Source organism: Halyomorpha halys, unplaced genomic scaffold (genome assembly GCF_000696795.3).
Source record: "Halyomorpha halys isolate HHAL.00 unplaced genomic scaffold, Hhal_1.1 Scaffold489.1, whole genome shotgun sequence".
NCBI lineage: Eukaryota > Metazoa > Arthropoda > Insecta > Hemiptera > Pentatomidae > Halyomorpha > Halyomorpha halys.
The window spans coordinates 35,713-56,927 of NW_027110713.1; the positions used below are offsets into that span (position 1 = coordinate 35,713).

The window sequence follows — 21,215 nt, forward strand, 5'->3', positions numbered from 1 at the left end:
AAAAAAAAAAAAGCGAAAATGGAGGGTTCATGCGTGTAGGTTAGCTGTACATTTGTGGGTTGAATAGCGGGTAACAAAAGACGAAGTATTTGAGCTTTCCGTGTATTGGATCCATCAGTGTATATCAAAAAATGTTCTGAAATATTTTGAAAAACACACGACAACCGTTCTTTAAACTAAACAGATGTTATTTTTAAGCATGTAGGAAAGACATAGCACCATTTTAGAATCCAAGGTGGGTATAGCCACTGATATAACCGAAGTGATTCGTTGGGTTTGGTTTTTGCCAAAAAGCTATGGACAATTTAGATCGAAAAATGTATCTTTACCTGGCATGATTTGTCTGCTGAAATAATTTAGGAACACAATTTATAGCAAGTTTTGTCCCCTAAATGATATGGGAGATAGCCCTACTTCAGAGCAAATCCTGTGAATGAGACTGGTTTGAATGCGCCGGTCGCAATCCGGACTCCTGTGTGATGTACTAAATCGAGCTTGGCAAGAGGTCGGATATGGGCAGATCTATATATAGATAAATGACCCATAATCCAGAATAGCGCAAACTAATTCCCTATATAGTTTTAACATGGTGAATCTATCCGAACTCCACGATGTTCTACCAAAAAACCGGAGTATATTTAATTTTTCGGTTACGGCTGACCTTAATGATGTTATTTGTGGTCCAAACATAATTTTTGTTTTTAAAATTTCGAGATATAGCTTTTTAAAAAGCAAAATTTCTTAAAAATCTACTTAATTTATTTTGAGAATTCTATATCTCAGGAACTATATGACGTACAGATGTCTATTAGCAATTAAAGTTAGTTTAATGTACTATAAAAAAGTTTATGACGTCTGCCTGCGTAGGAATAGTAGTTTTCATGATATTTGCTCAAATAAATTGATTTATAGTTGTTCGGACAATAAGTTTGATTTATGAAAAACTTCTTTTCACAAAACCATTGGACGTACAGATGTTTGCCAGCGCTCAAATTAAAGCTAGGTAAATTTACTACAGAATAGTTAATAATGATTATCTTTGTAGGAGTAGTGGTTCTTATGATATTTGACAAAATAAACTCACAAAATGTTAATTTCTAGTTGTTCGTACAAAATGTTGGATTTTTGAAAAAATATATCTCAAGATCCATAAGACGCACATATGTCTGCCAACACTCAAGATAAAGGAAATTGAACTGACTATAAAGTAGTTTATGACACTTATCTTCGTAGAGGTAGTAGATTTTTATTCTATTCACATATGAATATGAATTTGGCAAATAAAAATTTGATGGAACAACTATAAATCAATTTATTTTAGCAAATTTCATGTAAACTATTACTCCTACGAAGATAAACATTATAAACTACTTTATAGCTCATTAAACTAGCTTTAATTTGAGTGGTAATAGGCATCTGAACGTCAAATGATTTTTGAGGTTTAAGTTTTTCAAAATAAATTCACTAACTACTGATCTTTCAGTACGTCCCATACAACATTTTTATGAAAAGTTGCTTTTTAAAAAGTTATATCTCTATAACTGTTTAACGTAAATAACTCTATTAGGGCTCATATTTTAGCGAATTTACTCTTCTTTAAATGACGTTCTCTTAGGTTTTCTTGTGTTGTTTCTACTTTTTAAGATATAGAGCTCCGAATGAAAAATTATTTTTTTTTTAATCGCTTTGAAACAGCCGCCATTTTTTATTTCCCCTACCTATACTTGGCAGATTCATCAATTTAGACCATTAATTATACATAGTTTTCTTTAAATTAATCAATAATTGGGGTGAGAGGGGTGGAATAAATGCCTTTTTTTCTCCTCTTGGGCTCTTGTACTATTTTAAAAAGACCAAAAACAAAACAATCTGGCACGGGTTATAAACATTTATTTTGGTTAGATAACAATTGAAAACATAAAATAAAACTGTCTTCCTACCTATACTTAGCAGACTCATCAATTTTGGCTATTAATTATACATAGTTTTCATTGAAGTAATCAAAGAATGGGGTGAGATAAATACCTTCTTTCTCCTCTTGGGCTTGTACTATCTAGATCGTTTGACGCAAGTGAGAATAGAGTGGGCCTTAGGACACCATTAAACTGTTCATGATTTTGAGATAGATCACAGCCAAGACTCGGACACGATCAGATGAAGAAAAAACTCAAATGTTGGGCGAACACCTCTTCAAAAAAAACCCATCCTGATATCCTTAATCCAACCCATCTTGAACATGTTGTAGCAGAGATTACAATTCCACTTCAAATTACCCTTCCTCCTAATGCCTTTTATCCCTCAGAAATAATGAACATCATCCACCTTAACAATTACCTTCTAAAAAAGCTCCTGGCCACGAACTTATCACAGCACACATTCTGAAACAGCTCCCTCGTAAAGCCATTCTATTCCTTACCTATATCTATAATGCTACACCATGATCCACCTATTCCCTTGACCCTTGGAAAATGTCTATAATAAAAATGTTTCCCAAACCCTCCAAACAATTGAATATCTATCTTCCTACCGCCCTATTTCACTCCTGCCCATTATGGGCAAAATCCTAGTAAAACTCTTATTAAAACCCCTCTATCCAATCCTTGACTCATGTCATGTTATTCCTGATCACCAGTTTGGATTTAGAACATCTCATTCTACCATACAACAGAGTGTTCGAGTGGTTGATGTCATATCAGGAGCGCGGTATGTACTGCACGGGAGTCTTCCTTGATGTTGAACAAGCTTTTGATCGAGTCTGGCTTCCAGGTCTGCTCTATAAACTTCGTCAATTCCTACTCCCTACATATTTCCTTATAATCCGATCCTACCTCACTGATAGAACCTTTAAAATAAATCATAACCTAGCCTACTCATCGCTCTTTTCTCAGTCCGCCGGTGTTCCTCAAGATACTACAGGTCTTTATAAGGTTTATACAGCTGACATCCCAACCCACCCTAACACAGTCCTAGCAACATACCCTGATGACACATGTATACTATCTGTAAACAACGACCCAACTAACCCAACTAAACTAACTAACAAACACTACAGACACACATAACATCTATTGAAGAATAGTGTAAAAACTGGAGAATCAAAATAAATTCTGACAAATCCCGTCAGATCACCTTTACCCTCCATCGTAAACCTCTACCCTACAGTATCCTTTCTAAATACTCCACTAACGCTTGTTGAACAGATTCGATACCATCTTGACAAGAGATTTACTTGGAATCCACACACAAGACTGAAACGACAAGAAACTGCTCGTAGATTCCGATTGCTACAACACTTACGTGACAAACGCTCTAAACTTCCCATTCACTACAAAAAATTAGTATACACCACGATAATCAGACCAATTTGGACTTATGGAATTGAGCTCTGGGGCTCCACCAAACCATCAAATTCTTCCCGCATCAAATCGTTACAATCCCAAATCCTACGTAAAATTCTTGATGCTCCTTATTACGTTACAAATAAACTCATTCACAAAGACCTTAACATCCCATTCGTTGGAGATTTGGCCCAAAACAGATATGCGTCTTTTCATTCCAAACTCCTTAACCATCCTAACCCATTAATTCTTAATCTTTCATCCTTAACAATCCCTAATAATCCTCCGAGGTGTCTGAAAACAAGATGGCCACGGGACCTTCTAATTTAAATTAATGTTTGAAGTACCACCAATGTGTGGTTCCTTCCCAAAATTTTCAAGTGTATATGAAACATACTACATATTTACTTATTGTATTATTTTGTACTGTTGTAAATTACATTAAATAAAAAATTTAATTTAAAAAAAAAAAAAAAAAAGATCACAGCCAACCCAAACTCTAAAATGACGAGCAGTGAGAAATTTTTGTATGAAGCGTGACATTTGTTCACCGATTCTCACCAATATTAATTTGTGAAAGAAACCTGTATGGCTTTTACTATCGACTAGCTTCTTCATGTCAAAGAATACTGCCATTGTTAGTTGTGCGTTGATAAACGCATGTTTGACCTCGGTCTCTGTGACTAAATGATCTATTGTGGAACTCCCTTTGCGAATTACAGACTGAAATGCTAGAATTAGATTCTTCAACATTATTTTATATCATCCACATTAATCTCCTGTTTGCCATACGTTCTATGATTTCACTCAGACTACTATTTAGAAAAATAGTGAAGAAAAAGAGGTGGTAACTGTTAGGTAATCGTTTATCTTTCCCATTTCCAGTATTACTACCAAATTTCGCCAGGTGATTCCTCAACGGACCATATCCATTCATAAACTGAGGAGTCAATTTAGAGTGTTATGTGGAAGATTTTTTTCATGTATTTTATTTTACTATGAGTTTACGATATACAGTTTCGAGATCCTACGTCGTAAATGGTAGGTTATATTTTAAAATCGTATCAATACTGTCATTTTGAAAATCAATTTCTTCCGATTTAGCATTGGTAGCATGAGTTACAGGATTATAAAAAGATTTCTAATCCTTCCCGAATTGTCTTTTGATTAATATGGTGTATCGTGGGTAAGATGGATTTTTTATGTTATACAACAGCAGATTCAGAATTCATTTTTACGTTGATTGAAAGTTTTTCAGCACATAGCCCTGTGATTTTTATATTCTATCAAATTTTGAGTTGTCATACATCTTTGAAATTTTTTAAAAGCTTGCCGGACTTTATGGTCTTTTACCGCTGGCTTTTAAGAACTCTTTTTCACGTTGGATTGATCTAAGTCAAATAATTGCCACGCATTCATCTTCAACATTCAATTCGCTTGGAGGTATAGGATATGAAGAAGCTAGAGAAGAAAACTGAGACAAATTATATCCATTTGGGTTTGATTCGAAATAAAGAATTTATATTTGAAAGTTTATCAAGAATTGGAAAATAATCACTTCCATAAAAATCCGACAGGTCCATTATATATTGCCATAGAGTCTTGTCTTTAACATCACACACACTCACTGCTTCACGGTAGGAGAGGCATGATTAAGTAGAAGATGAATTAGAATTATCTCCAAAGAGATGCATAATATTAAATTAGTAATTAACTATCTCTGCTTTATTTGTAGACCACAGATTTATATAGACGATGTTAACTTTTAATTACAAACTGGGACCTGTTCAGTTCTGGCAGTCTCGGCGGTGAAGTTCACGAAGGGCGTCGTCAATTCGTTAACTTCCATCAGCATATTAGTCATATTCATTCTCATCATCGCCTTCACAGCCAAGATGGAGATCACGCATATCGGAATTGGAAACGCGGAAGACGGCGAAAAACTCTTTGACTCCTTGTACACACTCCAAAATTCCTTGATTGGCTACGAATCTCTTAGTGTTTTAGGTTTGTATAATCAGGTATTAGGTTAGTGATTTGTTTATTATTGCAACATAGAATAACTCTCGAGTTAAGAATAATTTTTTACCCATTCCTAGGGAATTGAGAAAGCACAAAAGCTACTGAAAAATTAAACGAGTCTATGTTCTAAATGTTCTAAAACGTTATTAATATTAAAAATTTTATTCATCTTTAAGTTAATCTTTTCTATTATATTCATCGTGTACATTTAGGGAAAGTTGACCAAACAACATTGCTTAGTAATGATATAATAATAGCATTATAATAATAAATGCCAGTAAAATGGTTCAGGGAACAGTAATATTTATTTTCAAAAAACTATTTTCTTTTTTCAGGAAAAATATTTCATTATTTTAATATTAGATAAAGCACTATTTGCTCCATTCTTTGAAATACTTCATTTCTCAGATGGATTATAATGTAATCACAGGTAATGCAATTGGTGTAGGCAACATTCATGCCTTATTCCTTCATAAACTGGCGTGCAAAAAATGATTTGTCCCTACAAAACGTGGTAACCGTATCTAAGCAATAACCTATTACTAATCTCAACTATCTTTCAATATACAGTATCAGTCTTGAGATTATGGACTTCTTAAAATTTCTTTTGCTCAAGCACTAACACAACTTACTTAATTTTCCTAAGTTTCGGCACCAGTTAAAATACTTAGTAAAGTTAAAATAAGATAGAAGAAGAAATGAATTGAACACTGAATGCCTGAATAATACTGTCATTTATTTTTACCTTCCAACAACTTGCCGTGATATGAATAGTTGGATTTTTAGAATTTTAAATTTAAAGTAAAAACATAATTTCTGCATATTTAAATCGATTCAACTATATATGATGGCAACTTTAGGGGAAGAAGCGAAGGACCCAACTACAACCATACCCCAGAGCATCATGGTCTCCGTTCAGATTTTAATGGTTATCTACTTTATCTACACATTCACAATGTCCTTCAGTATCAAGGCTGAAGATATGACAGAAATAGTAGGTTGGAATCATGTCTTAATCCTACTTAGCCAGATAGTAACACTTGTTTTAGTGTATCTCAAGTTGTAATGTTTCAGGACCATTACAACCCAATTGGAAGCATATTCATCAAGTTGGGGTGGCCTACGTTGTATTGGATTGCAGCCATTGGGTCAGTCTGTGGCTTCATGTGTAGGTGAGCTAAAATTTAGCATTTATCCGCACTTTTTACGCTTCTGGCTAATGCAATAAAATTTAAATTTTGTTATAATTAATGTATTTATAATTCTATTTCAGTTCAATTTACTTTTTTAAACTTTTACTCTTAAAAAATGTATTGTTGACTAATAATTTAATAATGATAATTTCAATAAATCATTTTATATATATTTTTTATTTTGTACATTGCCTAAAATCAAATATTTGTACAAATGTATGATCATTTTATATTGTCAAAAATTATAATAAGTATAGATATGTATTAAATAAGTTTACCAAGTTTCTTTATAGTTATAGTAATATTTAATATAACATACTAACATACTTTGATAAACATATTATTCCTAGATCTTGACTGTTTTTATAACATTTTATTTCACACTTATTGCTTACTTATTACTTTGTAAATTAATATTAACTTTTCGTCATTTTAAAAATACTGTTAGTTTATTGATAAATTATATATTAATTGTTTATTTGAGTGTAGGTAACTTCAATTAAAAACACAATTATCTTTTAATACTTATTTCTCAACTTCGTTTATTCCTCTCAAATATTTTAGCCCTCAGGCCATTGTCAAGGAGATACCTAAAATATTCATATTATTTACCTACAATTCACTTACACATAACTCTCTTTCTACTAACATACCTTACAATGGATTTTTTTTGTTATTCAATTTGTTCTTTTTATTTCAGTTTAATTGTTCAAGTCAATTATCCACATAAACAAATATATTTATCAATTAATGACATCAATATTAAATATTTAAACATTTACTTAATATCCATCGGTAGATCAAATAATTAGTGAAACACTTCATTATTTAAAAATTTCATATCTTCTAAAAATATTTGTTGTACTTTATTACAGTATTTCGTTCACATATAACTTCATATACCAATTTAAGGAGAATATTATTTGGTCTGGCAATGAGAGAATAACTGTTTGTCTGGTTATCAGGATTAGTACTCGTTAATTTAGTACATAAAGCAGTTGATAAATCCAAAATAAAAAATGAACACTTAAACAAAGTGTGTAGATTATATTTTTGTATTATAAAAGAAAATGCTAATATTTTTGATGATTAAAATTTTGAATGGAAGCAAAAATTCAAATTCAAAATCCTAGTTATGATAATAATTAAGCAGGGAAATAAGATAATACCAAAATGGACAAAGATCGAAACGTGTGTAATATTATATTAAATTATTTATCTTACTATCCTTTTCATATACAATGTATTGTAGAAACATTTTTTTTTAATAAAATGATAAAAATAAAAGATTTTATCTAGTAAAGATTGACTAAAGTAAAAGAATCTTTTTTTTTTTTTTATACTGCTCAACCAGTTTCCAATTTTCATATCTTAATTCAAACATGACCGAGTTCTCATCGAAATCCGTCACTACCTAAAACATCGATTTATGTACTGCCTAGCTATAAGGTCTCAGAGAGAACAATTCAGGGTTAGCTTATGTTTACAAATAGCTGAATTTTAACAGTTAAACTGGAGCAATATTTTCCATTGAGGCAACGTAATTACTTCCTCCGTAAACAGTTACTTAAGGGTAGTCATTATAAAGTATGCAGTATTGCCATTTATTTGTGTGCAATCGACTTTCTTGATAATATTATATTACTTACTTGTATGAAAATAATATCGCTTATATTCAATTGAATTAAAGAGAAGGAAACATCTAATGAGAGAGTCCTCGCAGAAGTAAAATAGTTCACTATATTTTTAATAACTTTGATCGAGTCTGAGTACCGAGACAGTTATACAAGATGCGTAAATCCCTACCCCCTCCCTCCCCAACATTCTTCCTCATTATCCGTTCTTTTCTTTCTGACTGATTTTTTAAAGTAAATCACAACGGCGTTTATTCATCCCACTTTCTTCAATCTGCTGGTGTACCTCAGGGTAGTATCCTTGGTCCTATCCTTTATACAGTTTTTACAGCTGACATCCCAACCCATCCTAACACTATTCTCACCACGTATGCCGATGACACATGCCTATTGTCAGTGAATAATCCTTCCATTGTATCCCAATCCCTCTAATTCCAAATCACCACCCTTGAAGAATGGTGCCAAAACTGGAGGATTAAAATAAATTCCAATAAATCCTACCAAATCACATTTACCCTTCGTCGTAAACCTTCGTCTTGCCCCACTGTATCTTTTAACAATACCCCACTTATTCCTGTTGAACAGATCCGTTACTTAGGACTAAATCTGGACAAACGACTGACATGGAATCCTCATACAAGACTGAAAAGACAGGAAACTGCTCGTCGAATCCGACTATTACAACATTTACTAGACAAACGGTCCAAACTTCCAATCCATTATAAAAGACTGATCTACGTGACTATTATAAGGCCTATCTAGACATATGGAATTGAGCTATGGAGCTCCACTAAACCATCTAATTCCTCTCGAATCCAATCCTTACAGTCCAAAATCCTTCGTAAAATCCTTAATGCTCCTTGCTTTGTCACAAACCAAATCATTCATCAGGACCTCAATGTTCCATATGTTGCCGATTTGGCCAAACCAGATACCAATCCTTCCATAATAAACTTCCCAACCACCGAAACCAACTCGTTTCCTATCTGGCTTCTCCTTCACTACCTAATAAACCTCCTTGGCGTCTGAAAAGAAGATGGTCTTCCCGTTTCATGCAAATATTTTAAAAGTGATATAGGAACATCCCTCGTTGGGGGTCCTAGTCGGGCGGGTTCGACTGGGAAAAATTGCCATTTTTTGTGTGTTAAAATCTCCTATGAGATTGTGACATGTCGATCATCGACCAAACTACTTGCTATAATTGCGTGTCCTAAGAGACAGATAAGTAAGGCTTCTACGAAGAGCGGGAGGTTTCACGGCGTTTTCCATTTTTAAGCTTTTTAAATAATCACCACAATCGGTTTTGTACCGTCTTGTCAAACTGTCGTATTCTTTGCAGGAACAAAGTTGATAATCATTATTCACACCTCTAAAAACCTTAAAATACAAATTTTTATAGCAGCTGAAACTAACACGAAAGAAGATGAGATCGAAACTGGATGATTAAAATAAATTCCAATAAATCCCACCAAATCTCATCTACCCTTCGTCGTAAACCGATGACTTCCTGGACCATAGCTAAAAATAAAAATAAACCACTTATTTCTGTGGAACAGATTCGTTACCTAGACTACATCTGGACAAACGACTGACTTGAAATCCATACATACATGACTGAAAATACAGAGAACTGCTCGATTCCGACCATTGTGACACTTACTAGGCAAAAGGTCTAAACTTCCAACTAATTACAAGATACTCATTTATAATATAATAAAGCCGATCTGGACTTACGGATTTGAGCTTTAGGGCTCCATTAAACCATCACATTTTCTTGTATCCAATTCCTCTTATCCAATGTTTTTTACTTTGTCACAAATCAAATCATCCATCAGGACCTCATTGTTTCATATTTTCTCGAGAAACAAATGCCAATCCTTCCATGATAAAATTCCAAACCACTTGTTTCTAGCCAGGTTTTTCTTTCATTTACTTTTAATCCACCTCGGTGTCTAAAAAAGAAAATGGTCTCGAAATTGTTATTAATATTGGAGCTCTATCAATAGATAGATTCTTGACGTTTCTGTATCATTCCATTGTAAAACTAATATAAATTTACTTGTTGTCTATATTTTTAATACAGTTGTAAATATCAATGAGCAAATTAAATAAAAATGTTAATTACAGCTCTTATGGGTCCATGTTCGTTTCAATAAGAATCTTGTATACCATGTCTCGTGATGGAATGATTTTCAAAAAGTTCTCAAAAATAGATAAATTCACCAAGAAACCAGCCGTTCCAGCTTTGATATTTGGTGCATTTACAGGTACATTTATCACTTAATAGTTATAATATTTGGTAATAATAATATATTACACATTAGTTACTAACGAAGTGATGCCGTCGGCGGAGCAGGCTGCCTTACTGGACTATACAGCGAGGGATGCTGAGCGGACGTCTTATGCTCCTCCACCACCACCTGGAGCATCTATCTTCTCCACCTTTGGCCAGCTGGAGTCGGTACTACGCCGCACTAAGGGCAGCAAGTCGTCTGGACAGGACGGGATCCCCAGTGTACTACTGAAGATGCTACCCAGGAAGGTTAAAGTCTTCCTAATTTCTAAATCCTAATCTCCTAATCTTCAACTCGTGCATAAGGATCTCGTACTTCTCAGCGGCCTGGAAACGTGCGATCGTAGTACCGCTCCTCAAGCCTGGAAAGAAGGGTGACTCGCCCGAGCATTATTGCCCGATCAGCCTCCTCTCGCACCTGAGCAAGGTCTTCGAGCACTGCAGGGAAGCCGATGTAATACCACCCAAACAGACTGGTTTCCAACGAGATATCGCATCATCGCCTGGTGAAGCTACAAGCCCACACCATAGAGCAGATGAAGAACAATTATGCGACTACCTTCATCTCATTGGACTGCAGCCAGGCGTTTGAGAGCGTGCCCCACCCGCTGCTGCGTCGCCGACTAGAGGAGTTTAGGATTCCCGCCGCCCTAGGCCGATTGGTCCGAAACTACCCGAGTGGAAAATCATTCGTCGTAAGAATTGGTGAAGACTTGACGCCTCCAGTATCCACCACCTGTGGAATACCTCAAGGCTCGTTGCTTGGACCTCTACTGTTGGTCGTGTTCACGGCACCAGTAGTCGTCATCAAGCATCGAGATGCAGTAGTAGCAGCCAATGCCGACGATATCGGTGTCTATGCTTCCAGCATGAGAGCTGAACTGGCCCTGCGCTATGCACAGACTGCTTTTGCCACCATCGTAGCTGCTCTGAAGGACGGCATTAAGGTTAATCCGTCGAGGACGGATGCCATTATCATGTCCTTCCAGAAAGGCAAGAAGAGGCTATCCCAGCAGTTCGTTGTGGATGGTGAGGGTCGGAAACTCTCTAATAGCATCCTCTGACTCTCGACAGGCACCTCACCTTCTCTAGTCACGCCAGGGAGAGGCTTAAGCTGAAGATCTACAAGGCCATGATACGTCCGACCCTGCTCTATGGCGCACCACTCATGCGCCACCTCTACCAGACCACGTTAACGAAAGCTTCCAGAATTCCCTCCTTCGGCGAATAGTCAGAGGAACCACACTCCAAAGGGCTAGGAATAGTGTTATCAGAGAGGAGCTCCAACTCCCTTCTGTGCCGGAATTCATAGGCCGTAGGCACATCAAATTCTTCGCCGAGGGTAGGACTTCTGGCTCTGCAGTCTGAAGTCACTCACACCTCAACACAACCAGCCGGAATAGCCCCTCCCTATTCTATGTCAGCCCCCGGCTATCTAGCCACTGAAATGAAAAAACCGCCTTCAGTGGACCATGTTTTTTGTTTCATCTTATAATGCCGTAAGGCAAAACAAGATAAATTGTAAATTGTGTATGTATAATTTCCTTAGGTTAAGTAAATTTATATATTGTAATTGCTTAGATTTTAATAAATAGGAGGTAAGAAAAAAAAATTAGATATTGTGGTAAGAGGAAATTGTTTAAGATGGTTTGGTCATTAATCTGATTTACAGCTATTTGCAACAGATAACTTTGAAACATATTACTGGAAAATAGTGTGTTGACTTCTGAGGGACCTATGTTCCGTTCCGTCCAGACTGTCATATACTAAGGACGTTCAACTACTCCCGGGGATTATATCTAACTTTCTGCCCGTTGGGGGGTCTAATCCCATGTCATAACATGCCGCCGGATCAGCTGTGGTGAATTGCTTTAGTTCCATTACTTTGAGGGTAGGGTTAATGACCACTATCGCTGCTCTAGGCCTCCTCTCACCAGTGTCCAACCCGACAACCCTCGACTAGTAATAAATTCTGCGACCTCATTCTTCTTGTCAAATTGATTCTGAATCGCCAAGATATCAGCATTTCAGGACAGAGATCTCAATTCGACCGCGACCACTCGTCTTCGGCCCATATTGACCTGTAGGATCTGAAACCTTCGTATACCTGGTCTTCTTCGCCTGCTTGACCATCAACTCCAAATGAGCATTCCCTGCTATCCGATCAATGTCGGAGATCAGAGATGTTCTCCGCTCTTCTTTCAACCTTACTGTTATTCTTATACAGCTTTTCACCCTTATTTTTTTAGATTACTCTTAGAATAAGTGCGTCCTTCGGGACGTCCTTCGTGTAGGTCTTGGCAGAATGCCCGTTCTCCGCACTGTAGGCAGAGCAAGTGGTCGAAGTAATCACAGATGGTCAAGCTACACTATTTCCCACTGACGTCCTTTTCCAACAGTGTCATCAGCCTCTTAACTTCGTGCACCTACCTAGCAACCACTTATTCGTGAGTTTACCCCTCACAGGTGTGCAGAAGAAGGATCTTAACCATTCTCATCTTTTGACGCGTCTAAAGGATTAAAACCTAATCAGGAAAACAGATATTAATTGGTATTTGTGATAAAACTATTGGTCTGCACTAGACTAATTGACTTAAATTACTTATTATGTAAGTTACTGATTTAATTTCTATTGCGATATGTTATTTAGATCTTAAAATAAAAACCTCAGTTTATATCAATCTTATTTTTTTAGGAATATTTGTTACTTTCATTAGGGTCCACCACGATGTTGCATTTCCCAGTTTGATTTTGGCGAAGACACTGACCACAGTTTGCCTTCTTATAACGAGGTGAGTTTAAACTATCCTTACCTTCGTACTTCCGGGTAGGAGGGGGTAAACCCCTCTGTGGCATATTCAGCTTTTATAAAGTGGGTATTCTTAGTTGGAGTATAAATGTACTTGTTTAGTGTGATCCTGACCAATCCACCTTCTTGGTCACTGGTCCAAAAAAAAAAAAGCTTTCACTTAAAACTGAACCTAGATCCTTCATGGGTTATGGTAGTTGTATTGTGATAATATTGAAATACAATCCATAAGATATTCGTTATTAACTATTAACTCATCATATATTATATTTTAATTGTATTTTTTCTTTTCATATTTTTGTAATATTCTAAGAAATCGGCATTCGCTTGCTGCATCTTTGGCCAAGTTTGAAAACCATTCTTTTGACAGCTGTCTTTTCAAACAGCCCCTTTTTATGATTCAAGATTTAAAATCACAATTTGTTTTACATTCTTTAAAAATAAACTCTATTGCCAGGGTTCGTCTTAAGTCGCTAAGCTAGGTGCATAATAGCTTACTCACTAAGGCAGTGTACTCCTATATTTTGAGCCTGGTTTGGGGTTTAGCTATGGCGGATTATTATTTACTGTGTTATATTAGCTGTGGAACATTCAGGAGGTCCGTAGACATTCCTAGGGATGGCACACCCAGCCTTTATAACGTTGGGTTATAAACGTATGATTGGGGAAAAAACCTCGCAGTTGATCTTTGTCAGGACCAAACCACATACTTCCGCAACCGTTGGTCTAGAATCATTACTTTTTTACAAAGTGCTGATGATCCATGATCTTTCATGTACTCATGGTCCAGGTATTTTATTTATTTCTTACTGTTTAAAATAAATAATTCATTCAGTTGCCAATATTAAAATATTTTCTGCTAATACCATCTTACAGGTATAGATATGAAAAGGAACAGCTGGGATCTGAGCAAGAAAAACATCCGAAAAAGGAAGAGGCCGACAGCTGGGTTTTGATTAATCATCCTAAGAAGACCAAGCCAACGAAAACCACTCATAGTTTAAGCATGATCTTGATATACAACTCAGGTAACCCAGAAAACAGCCATTATTGGTTTTCAATGCTTTGGATTAAGCAGGTTGTTTTTTTCTACTTGCTTGTTTTTTAAGTAAGTTTACTTAACCTCTTACCCGTCAGTGTTTCACAAGTCAAAATATTTTTGACAATCTTAATCGTTATTTTTTTGAATAGAAAAATATTTTTTCTTCAATATTAAAATAATTTATTTTAATAAAGATTTTGATCACTTTTTGTTCGGTTCAAAAGGTGAAGTTTTTAAATGTTTAGAAGGATAATTTTACGCAAATTTATAACATCTTACAATGTATTTCTAACACTCAAATACCTATAAACGAATACACCGTAATTGGTTCTACCATCAAACAATATTTTAGACCTTAATCTTACAGACTTCATTAGGAAAAAGTGGTTACTGGTTTTTGTTATTTTGTGTAAACTATCCAAAAAAACTAAATTTCGGCCAAGTCAATAATACTAACGAAAGTTAGTGTAGAAATTATGGTTTTTCAAAAGTAGGTTTGTTTCATAAAATATTTTTTTCTAAATTTCTGCAGCCACTTTCAATTTGATACTGGAAAAATTCGTTTTTGCACATTGTCGATAGACCAGAAAAATTGAGCTTTATTGTCCTTAGTGATGACACTATTTTCCAATGAAAGTGTTCATATGGAAGCAGTTTTTTTAAAAATAATAACAATATTCTTTATTTATTCTGGGACTGATCCCGTTAGAATAATATACAGGCGTCTGAATTAGGCTTTAGAGCCTTACAGTGAAGTACAAAAAAGAATGAAATTATAAAACATAATGAAATAATGAATTTGAAAAGATTAAAATGGACAATAATAATTAAAAGAATATATAAAATAAGAATAGAACAGCTTTTGTGTAAGTTTCATTGACGTTTTAAGAGTTATGAAATCAGGGGCCTTTTTGGAAGGTGTAACCAAAATAACGTGAGAACAATAATCATATTAAGAGATTTTATTTATAATAAAAAATTATTTTAATGATGGAAAAATTAAGATTTATATTTTTACATTTGAAGATATAATTAGAATAAATAAAAAAAATTGAATCCAGTGTACCACTGCTATCAAAAATCAATAATGCATTTTTTTTATTATACACTTTTTTTTAGATTTTTCTCGAAAGGGGGTTCTGTTCGATTTTTTTCGACCATTTATAAACTTTTAACTTTGGAACAGCCGAATCCTCAGTTGAGTGTCTTTTTGATTGAGCTGCACCTTGTCCTAAGCTTAGGGTCCAGACCTCTTGGTTCGGCTGCTCCCTCCAGTTAACTAGCCTGGTTCAGCCTTCCTGGTCTTCATCCGTCCGGTAGCTTCCTCCAGTTCGCCAACCTGGTCCAGCCTTCATGGTCTTTGTCGGGATCTGCTTCCTGTTTTTCCGGTATACTCTAAACCCTAAACGTTATATTTCCACTGCTGAAACAACAATAGCTTAAGATAGCATTTCTAGAGAAGTAGTATGAAATCATTTTTATAAGTTAAGTGAGTAAAATTTACTCACACTAGTATTCTAGATTCATTCACCCCAACGTTTTATTTTTTCAAATTATTGCGGACACATTTGCAATGCGGTTTTTCGCTAATCTGATAAATGCATCCGTGTCACTAAAGTTATTGAATAATTATTTTTAGTTTTAATTAACCTTTCAGTTGACTGGGTGAATAACTATGTAAAATCATCCTGAGTATTTTCAATATTGATTCTAAAACAATGGTTAAATTAAGTTTGCGAAATTAGTACGGGGAAGTATGGCCACAGTGAGTAATATAAAAAATAACTGTTCGGAAACGATTGAGGATTAATTTTAACTATAAGTATAGTGGTAAGTGAAAGTTGTGTGATTCGCGCGCCGCACCAGGCAGCTTATATTCTTTGCTTTTAATAATGCTAAACTAAAATATCTCACCCTCCATTGGAATTTTTTTTTAATACTATTTAATACAATAGTTTGGACAAACAGTTCATGTGTACTTTTTTATTTATTCATAATCGTGTACAAATACATACATACATACATTTGTTTATTTATGAAATGTTTTGTTTCAGTGATGTCAGCATTGAGTAGTCTCTTCTGCTTTGTGATTCTTTATCGCCGTAAACTTGGGGATATCACAATCTCTTTCAGATTAATTGGCTATTTTAGCATACTCTTTGCCATCATCTTCACATTCCTGCTCAAACTTCAGCCAACCAATGACCGAACTAATTTATCATTCATGGTGAGATATTTAACGCCAAATAGCCAAAATCTATTTGTATAAAACTTAAGTATATACATGCGAATATATATATATATATATATAACTTACGAGCATTTGCAATCCAGAACTTAAAAAAAAAGGAAATGGGCAACTGAATACAAACGCACGTTTACTAGAATAATACTGACTTTATTCTCTCTGTAATACTTTATATATACATTATCAGTGTTTATTTATATAGTGAATTAGGATTAAGGTTGTATACAGGCCTTGTTCTACCATAACCCCTTTCCTCCCCTACCAGTTATGAACATGCCTCATAAACTCAAAAAGATAATAAAAGTAAAGAAACACAAACCTATGTATAAGAAACAAAATAAAAATAATACTAAAATATACACGTTTTATAAGCTAAAATTAACACACTCACTGTAACTTTTCAGAAAATAACGACACAAAATAAAATAAAACACAATAAATACATTTTTAAAAATACAACTCACTCCTGTTCTTCTTAACTTAAAAAATACCTTTCCAAGTAAGTTTCCAAAAAAAACGTAGAAACATCTTTTACATAGCTAACTCCTTACAACACTTTTATTTTACAACAAGAAAATAAGAAAAAAATACAAAGAGAAAAGAAAAAAGAAAATCACATTTAAATAGATGAGAAAACTCCAGATTTTAGTGATTATATAGCATGGGAAAAGTCCTTCTATATGAACCGTACTTCGTTTTTTTTTTGTTCTTTAACACTCTCTATTGTTACGATGTTATGCTCTCTATTTTTAATCACCCTAAATGGTCCCTCATACCTTTGTGGCTTCTAACTTATTTGCGTCTGGCCTGACTACTATATAGTGTACCCTAAAAATTGATCTGGTTTTGCCCCAATATCGATTTTTCGGACGATAATTTTAACCCGAATTTCCAGATCTGTCGAAACAACTCTTGCAAGAAGGGCACGTGTTCGTCATCCGTTTTGCTGAAAACGAGAGGTCGTCCATGTACACCAGGCACATGAACTCATCAATTCCTTGCAAGAATTCTTCCATTAACCGTTAGAACGTGATGGGAGCATTATTTAGTCCAAAGGGCATCCTCATGCATTCATAATGCCCAATATCGAATGTAAAGGCTGTTCTGTGCTGATTCTCCGGGTTCATTTAAATTTGGTAGTAACCGGCCTTCAGATCTAGGTTACTAAAGATTGTTGCCTCATCTAGTCTATCTAAAATATCTTCTAATCGCAGTATCTGGTATCTCTCGTCTACCGTGTTATCACTAAGACCCCGGTAATCAATTACCACCCTATATTTTTCTCCCTTGTCTCCCGATGAGTCCTTCTTCAGGATTGCCTATAGAGGACTGTCACCGATAACCCCCCCTCCTCCAGGCCCTTGTTATTCCTAATCCTCGCACTTGCCTTCACAACCTATAATTCCCTGATATTCACGGGACATTTTTTCAGCAATATGAACCCCTTCTCGACACCTCATTCACATAAATCCATGCCCGCCTCCCCTTCTATTCTACAGGGCCCACCTAGGGTGATTAATGAGCAATGACAAACCTGGATATCAATCAGGAGTTTTCTCTCCTCTCCTTGATCTTCTTCCTTCGCTCGCTCGGTGCCATCTACTACTTGGCGGCTTATCTCTCCTCCCCCCTCAGCCTTTCAGTTCTGTTGCTGAAGCTTCTGGTGCATCTAAGGTCTCGCTAGAGGACTCACTAGGTCTGTAGTCCTCTCTTCTTCTGCGGCGTATCCGTTGGACATTTCTCTACATTGGTTTGCCAATAGACTGACTATGTCCACTGACTGAGTATCCCCCACCTTTTCTGCGAAAAGGTTGACTTGGTCCAGCAGCGTCACTGCATAATGTCTGTTGGATTGTACTTGCTTTTTTCTCTCCTGAAACATGTAGATGTCTTCTTGCGGGGTCCGCTGCCTCCTTCGTAGGTCTACTTTAATCTTTCCTTCACAACTGGCTATGCCATTATCTCGTCTACCTGAATCTGATTCAGGTTATTCCGTTTTATCCTACAGATTAGAGCTGCTTTCAGGGAAAAATTGTCGTTCCGGTCCAACAAATCCTCTAAGACTTTGTCTGCCATCCTCGCCATGACGCGGTCTCCACCCTTCATGAAGCGGTTCAATTCGCATTAAAGAAAATCGCTCCAGTCTGAAATGCTTTTTTTTAGGATCTTGTGAGATTACTGCTGTTACTTTCATTTCGGGCTACATGTTGGCGTGACCTGCCGTGAGAGTGGTTTGTGACAGTGGAGGAAGCGCCGGAATCACCGCTGAAACTGGTGTGACAACAGGAACGCCGGGAGTCAGAGGCGCCGCCGTGTTTGTTCCTGGAATGTGTAGAACTACCGCCCAGGCTGACTGACAGCCCATGGTTTGGGCTGTAGTTGTGGTTGTTAAATTTTCCCTAGCCACCCCTTGCATTTTTCAGTTTTTATCCTACCGCGCACCTTGTCCCACATTTTCTTCAGTTTTCATTCCATTATTAATTATGTCTTCCTTGGTCACAGTTGTGGTTCTGTAGTCCGATCTATGCGCACGATGTCCGAAAATAATTTTTAACGGTGAAAATCCCGTAACTTAGTGAATAGAGTGAGTATGTGCCCCAATGCTTTAGATATAGTAACGTCCGGCTCCAAGCCTTTCTCTATCTGATAAACCCTCATAATGTCGCTGAGTGTGCTGTGCAGCCACTCTATGCTCCCCTGCTCTTGGAATGTCCGGGCGTGTTGAGGAGCCATACCACGTCCAGTGCTTTCATCTTCGTTCAAATGTTGGCATCATCGAATTCCCTTCCTCCATCTGATTCATTGCGATCTCTAAAACCGAAAAATTGAAACCATGTCCTAAACGCTTCCTCTACAGCCTCAGCTGATCTGTCCTGAACGTGATATACCATTGCGGCCTGGCTATCTATGACAGTTATTCACCTGTATACTGTCCAACTGAGTGAGTCAACCTGTAGTTCAGTTATTTTATATCAGTTAGTGGTATATCAGCGGTGGGTGTTTCCTCTTGTCTTATCTTATCATCTTGCCTTACTTTTGGTGGGTTCTCATCGTATTTGGCGCTTAGACAGATTTTGGAGGACCCTATTTTCTCCTTTATCGTACTTTTCATCCTCCTTCCTCAAAGGCGACATTATAACTTTCCAGTCTCTATATTGTCATTGCCGGGAGTTATAACTGTGCAATATTTGAATTTTCCCGCACCACCCTCCTGTTTTTTTTTTCTTTTTCCATCCTTCCCCGCGCTTTCTCCCATAACTATTTAAATATGGTCACTAAGCGTGCGATGAAGCCGCTCTATGCCTCCTCTATTCTTGGGATCTTCTGGTGTGATGAGATGCCATATTACATCAAGGTCCTTCATTTCCTTTCGAATCATGGAGTCGAATCTCTGTCAGAATTTGATGAAATGCACAATCGGGAGCTGCCAAGACTGCTTCCAACGAACTGTCCTGTGCGCCATTGTCACCGTACTAAAGAGATCAATTATGGTTACCATTTATATCCTCTCAATGTGAATGTGTCAATCTGTAGGTCGTTGAGTGGCGCATCTGCGGTGTTTCCTCTGGCCTCCCTTTTGGTGGCTATCTGTCATACTTCGTTCGAAGACAAACTTCCTAAACCTCTGTGATTGTCTTTTCACCCCCCACCAAAAGTACCTCCTCCTAAGTCGTACAGGGTCAAATTAATTTCAGTTAAATAAAAATCCATTAAAATGATGTATTGGAAGGCATAGGTACCCATTTGAATTTTTAAAGTTGAGTTGGGTGTTTTTTATCTTTCAAAAATAGGTCGGAATCTTAAACTAGGCTGAAAAACATCAAATACGTACTTTTTTTTTATCATGTTTTCCGATCAAGAAAAATTCAGCCGGGCCAACTAAAAAGAACACCCTGTATAGGAAGGGGGAGGAGGAACACCATTTATTTTAAAATATGAATTATACTGTAACTAATTATTAAGTTGATAACAATAAATCACTATTTTCGCAGACACCTTATGTGCCGGTGTTTCCCTTACTGGCGATAATAGCAGATGTCCTGTCCGCTTTGATACTGTGCAAAGCTACCTGGCTTTTCGGGCTCATATGGACAGGGTTAGGTAAGTATCTTTTCACTTATTTCATATATACACGTAATTAAAATCTTATTTGGGCAGCCTATTAAGAGCTGTTGCTTAAACATCCTTTCCTAATTACTTTTAATTATGTTGGATACTGGTACTACTTTACAGGTCTTTAAATTCTTGGCTGTAACTATCAGTTAGTTATGTGTTTAATAATATTAGATAGCTTAACCTTGCATTGGGCGAGGCTGATCTGACAGGCACAGGATTCGGTTTTTTGCTGTATCTTCCAAAAAGGCGCCGAGTGTGACCCCGACCTCCCAGCAGTTTCCTAACTTTGTTGGGTGGTTCCAACCCGCCCAGTCAGTTCATCTCCTGCCATCAAGAAAGTGCGTCACACGTGTTTTGATCTGACAGCCTTACTGCGCCCGATTTCGTTACACACCTAAGGTCAATACTTTTCGATTTAGATGGTAAATTGAAGCACTTCACTCTTCTTCGAAACTTGTGTTAGAGTCATTTTTGTCAGGTACCATTACCGTTTATGAATGAAAATCGTGTGCCTCTCAGG

At 36.3% G+C, this 21,215-nt stretch overlaps 1 protein-coding gene across 2 annotated transcripts in view; it reads left to right on the plus strand.

Moving 5' to 3' along the window:
* LOC106683492 (high affinity cationic amino acid transporter 1) overlaps nt 1-21,215 on the plus strand; it is a 51,213-nt gene that overhangs the window by 23,290 nt on the left and 6,708 nt on the right. The window contains exons 5-12 of one of the 2 annotated variants that reach the window (XM_014424993.2): nt 5,130-5,345; nt 6,221-6,354; nt 6,435-6,532; nt 10,315-10,454; nt 13,176-13,272; nt 14,166-14,317; nt 16,386-16,558; nt 20,572-20,680. In XM_014424993.2, coding sequence (XP_014280479.1) covers nt 5,130-5,345; nt 6,221-6,354; nt 6,435-6,532; nt 10,315-10,454; nt 13,176-13,272; nt 14,166-14,317; nt 16,386-16,558; nt 20,572-20,680 — 1,119 coding nt within the window. The remainder of the gene's footprint in view (nt 1-5,129; nt 5,346-6,220; nt 6,355-6,434; nt 6,533-10,314; nt 10,455-13,175; nt 13,273-14,165; nt 14,318-16,385; nt 16,559-20,571; nt 20,681-21,215) is intronic. The other variant, XM_067048833.1, reaches the window with a different exon arrangement.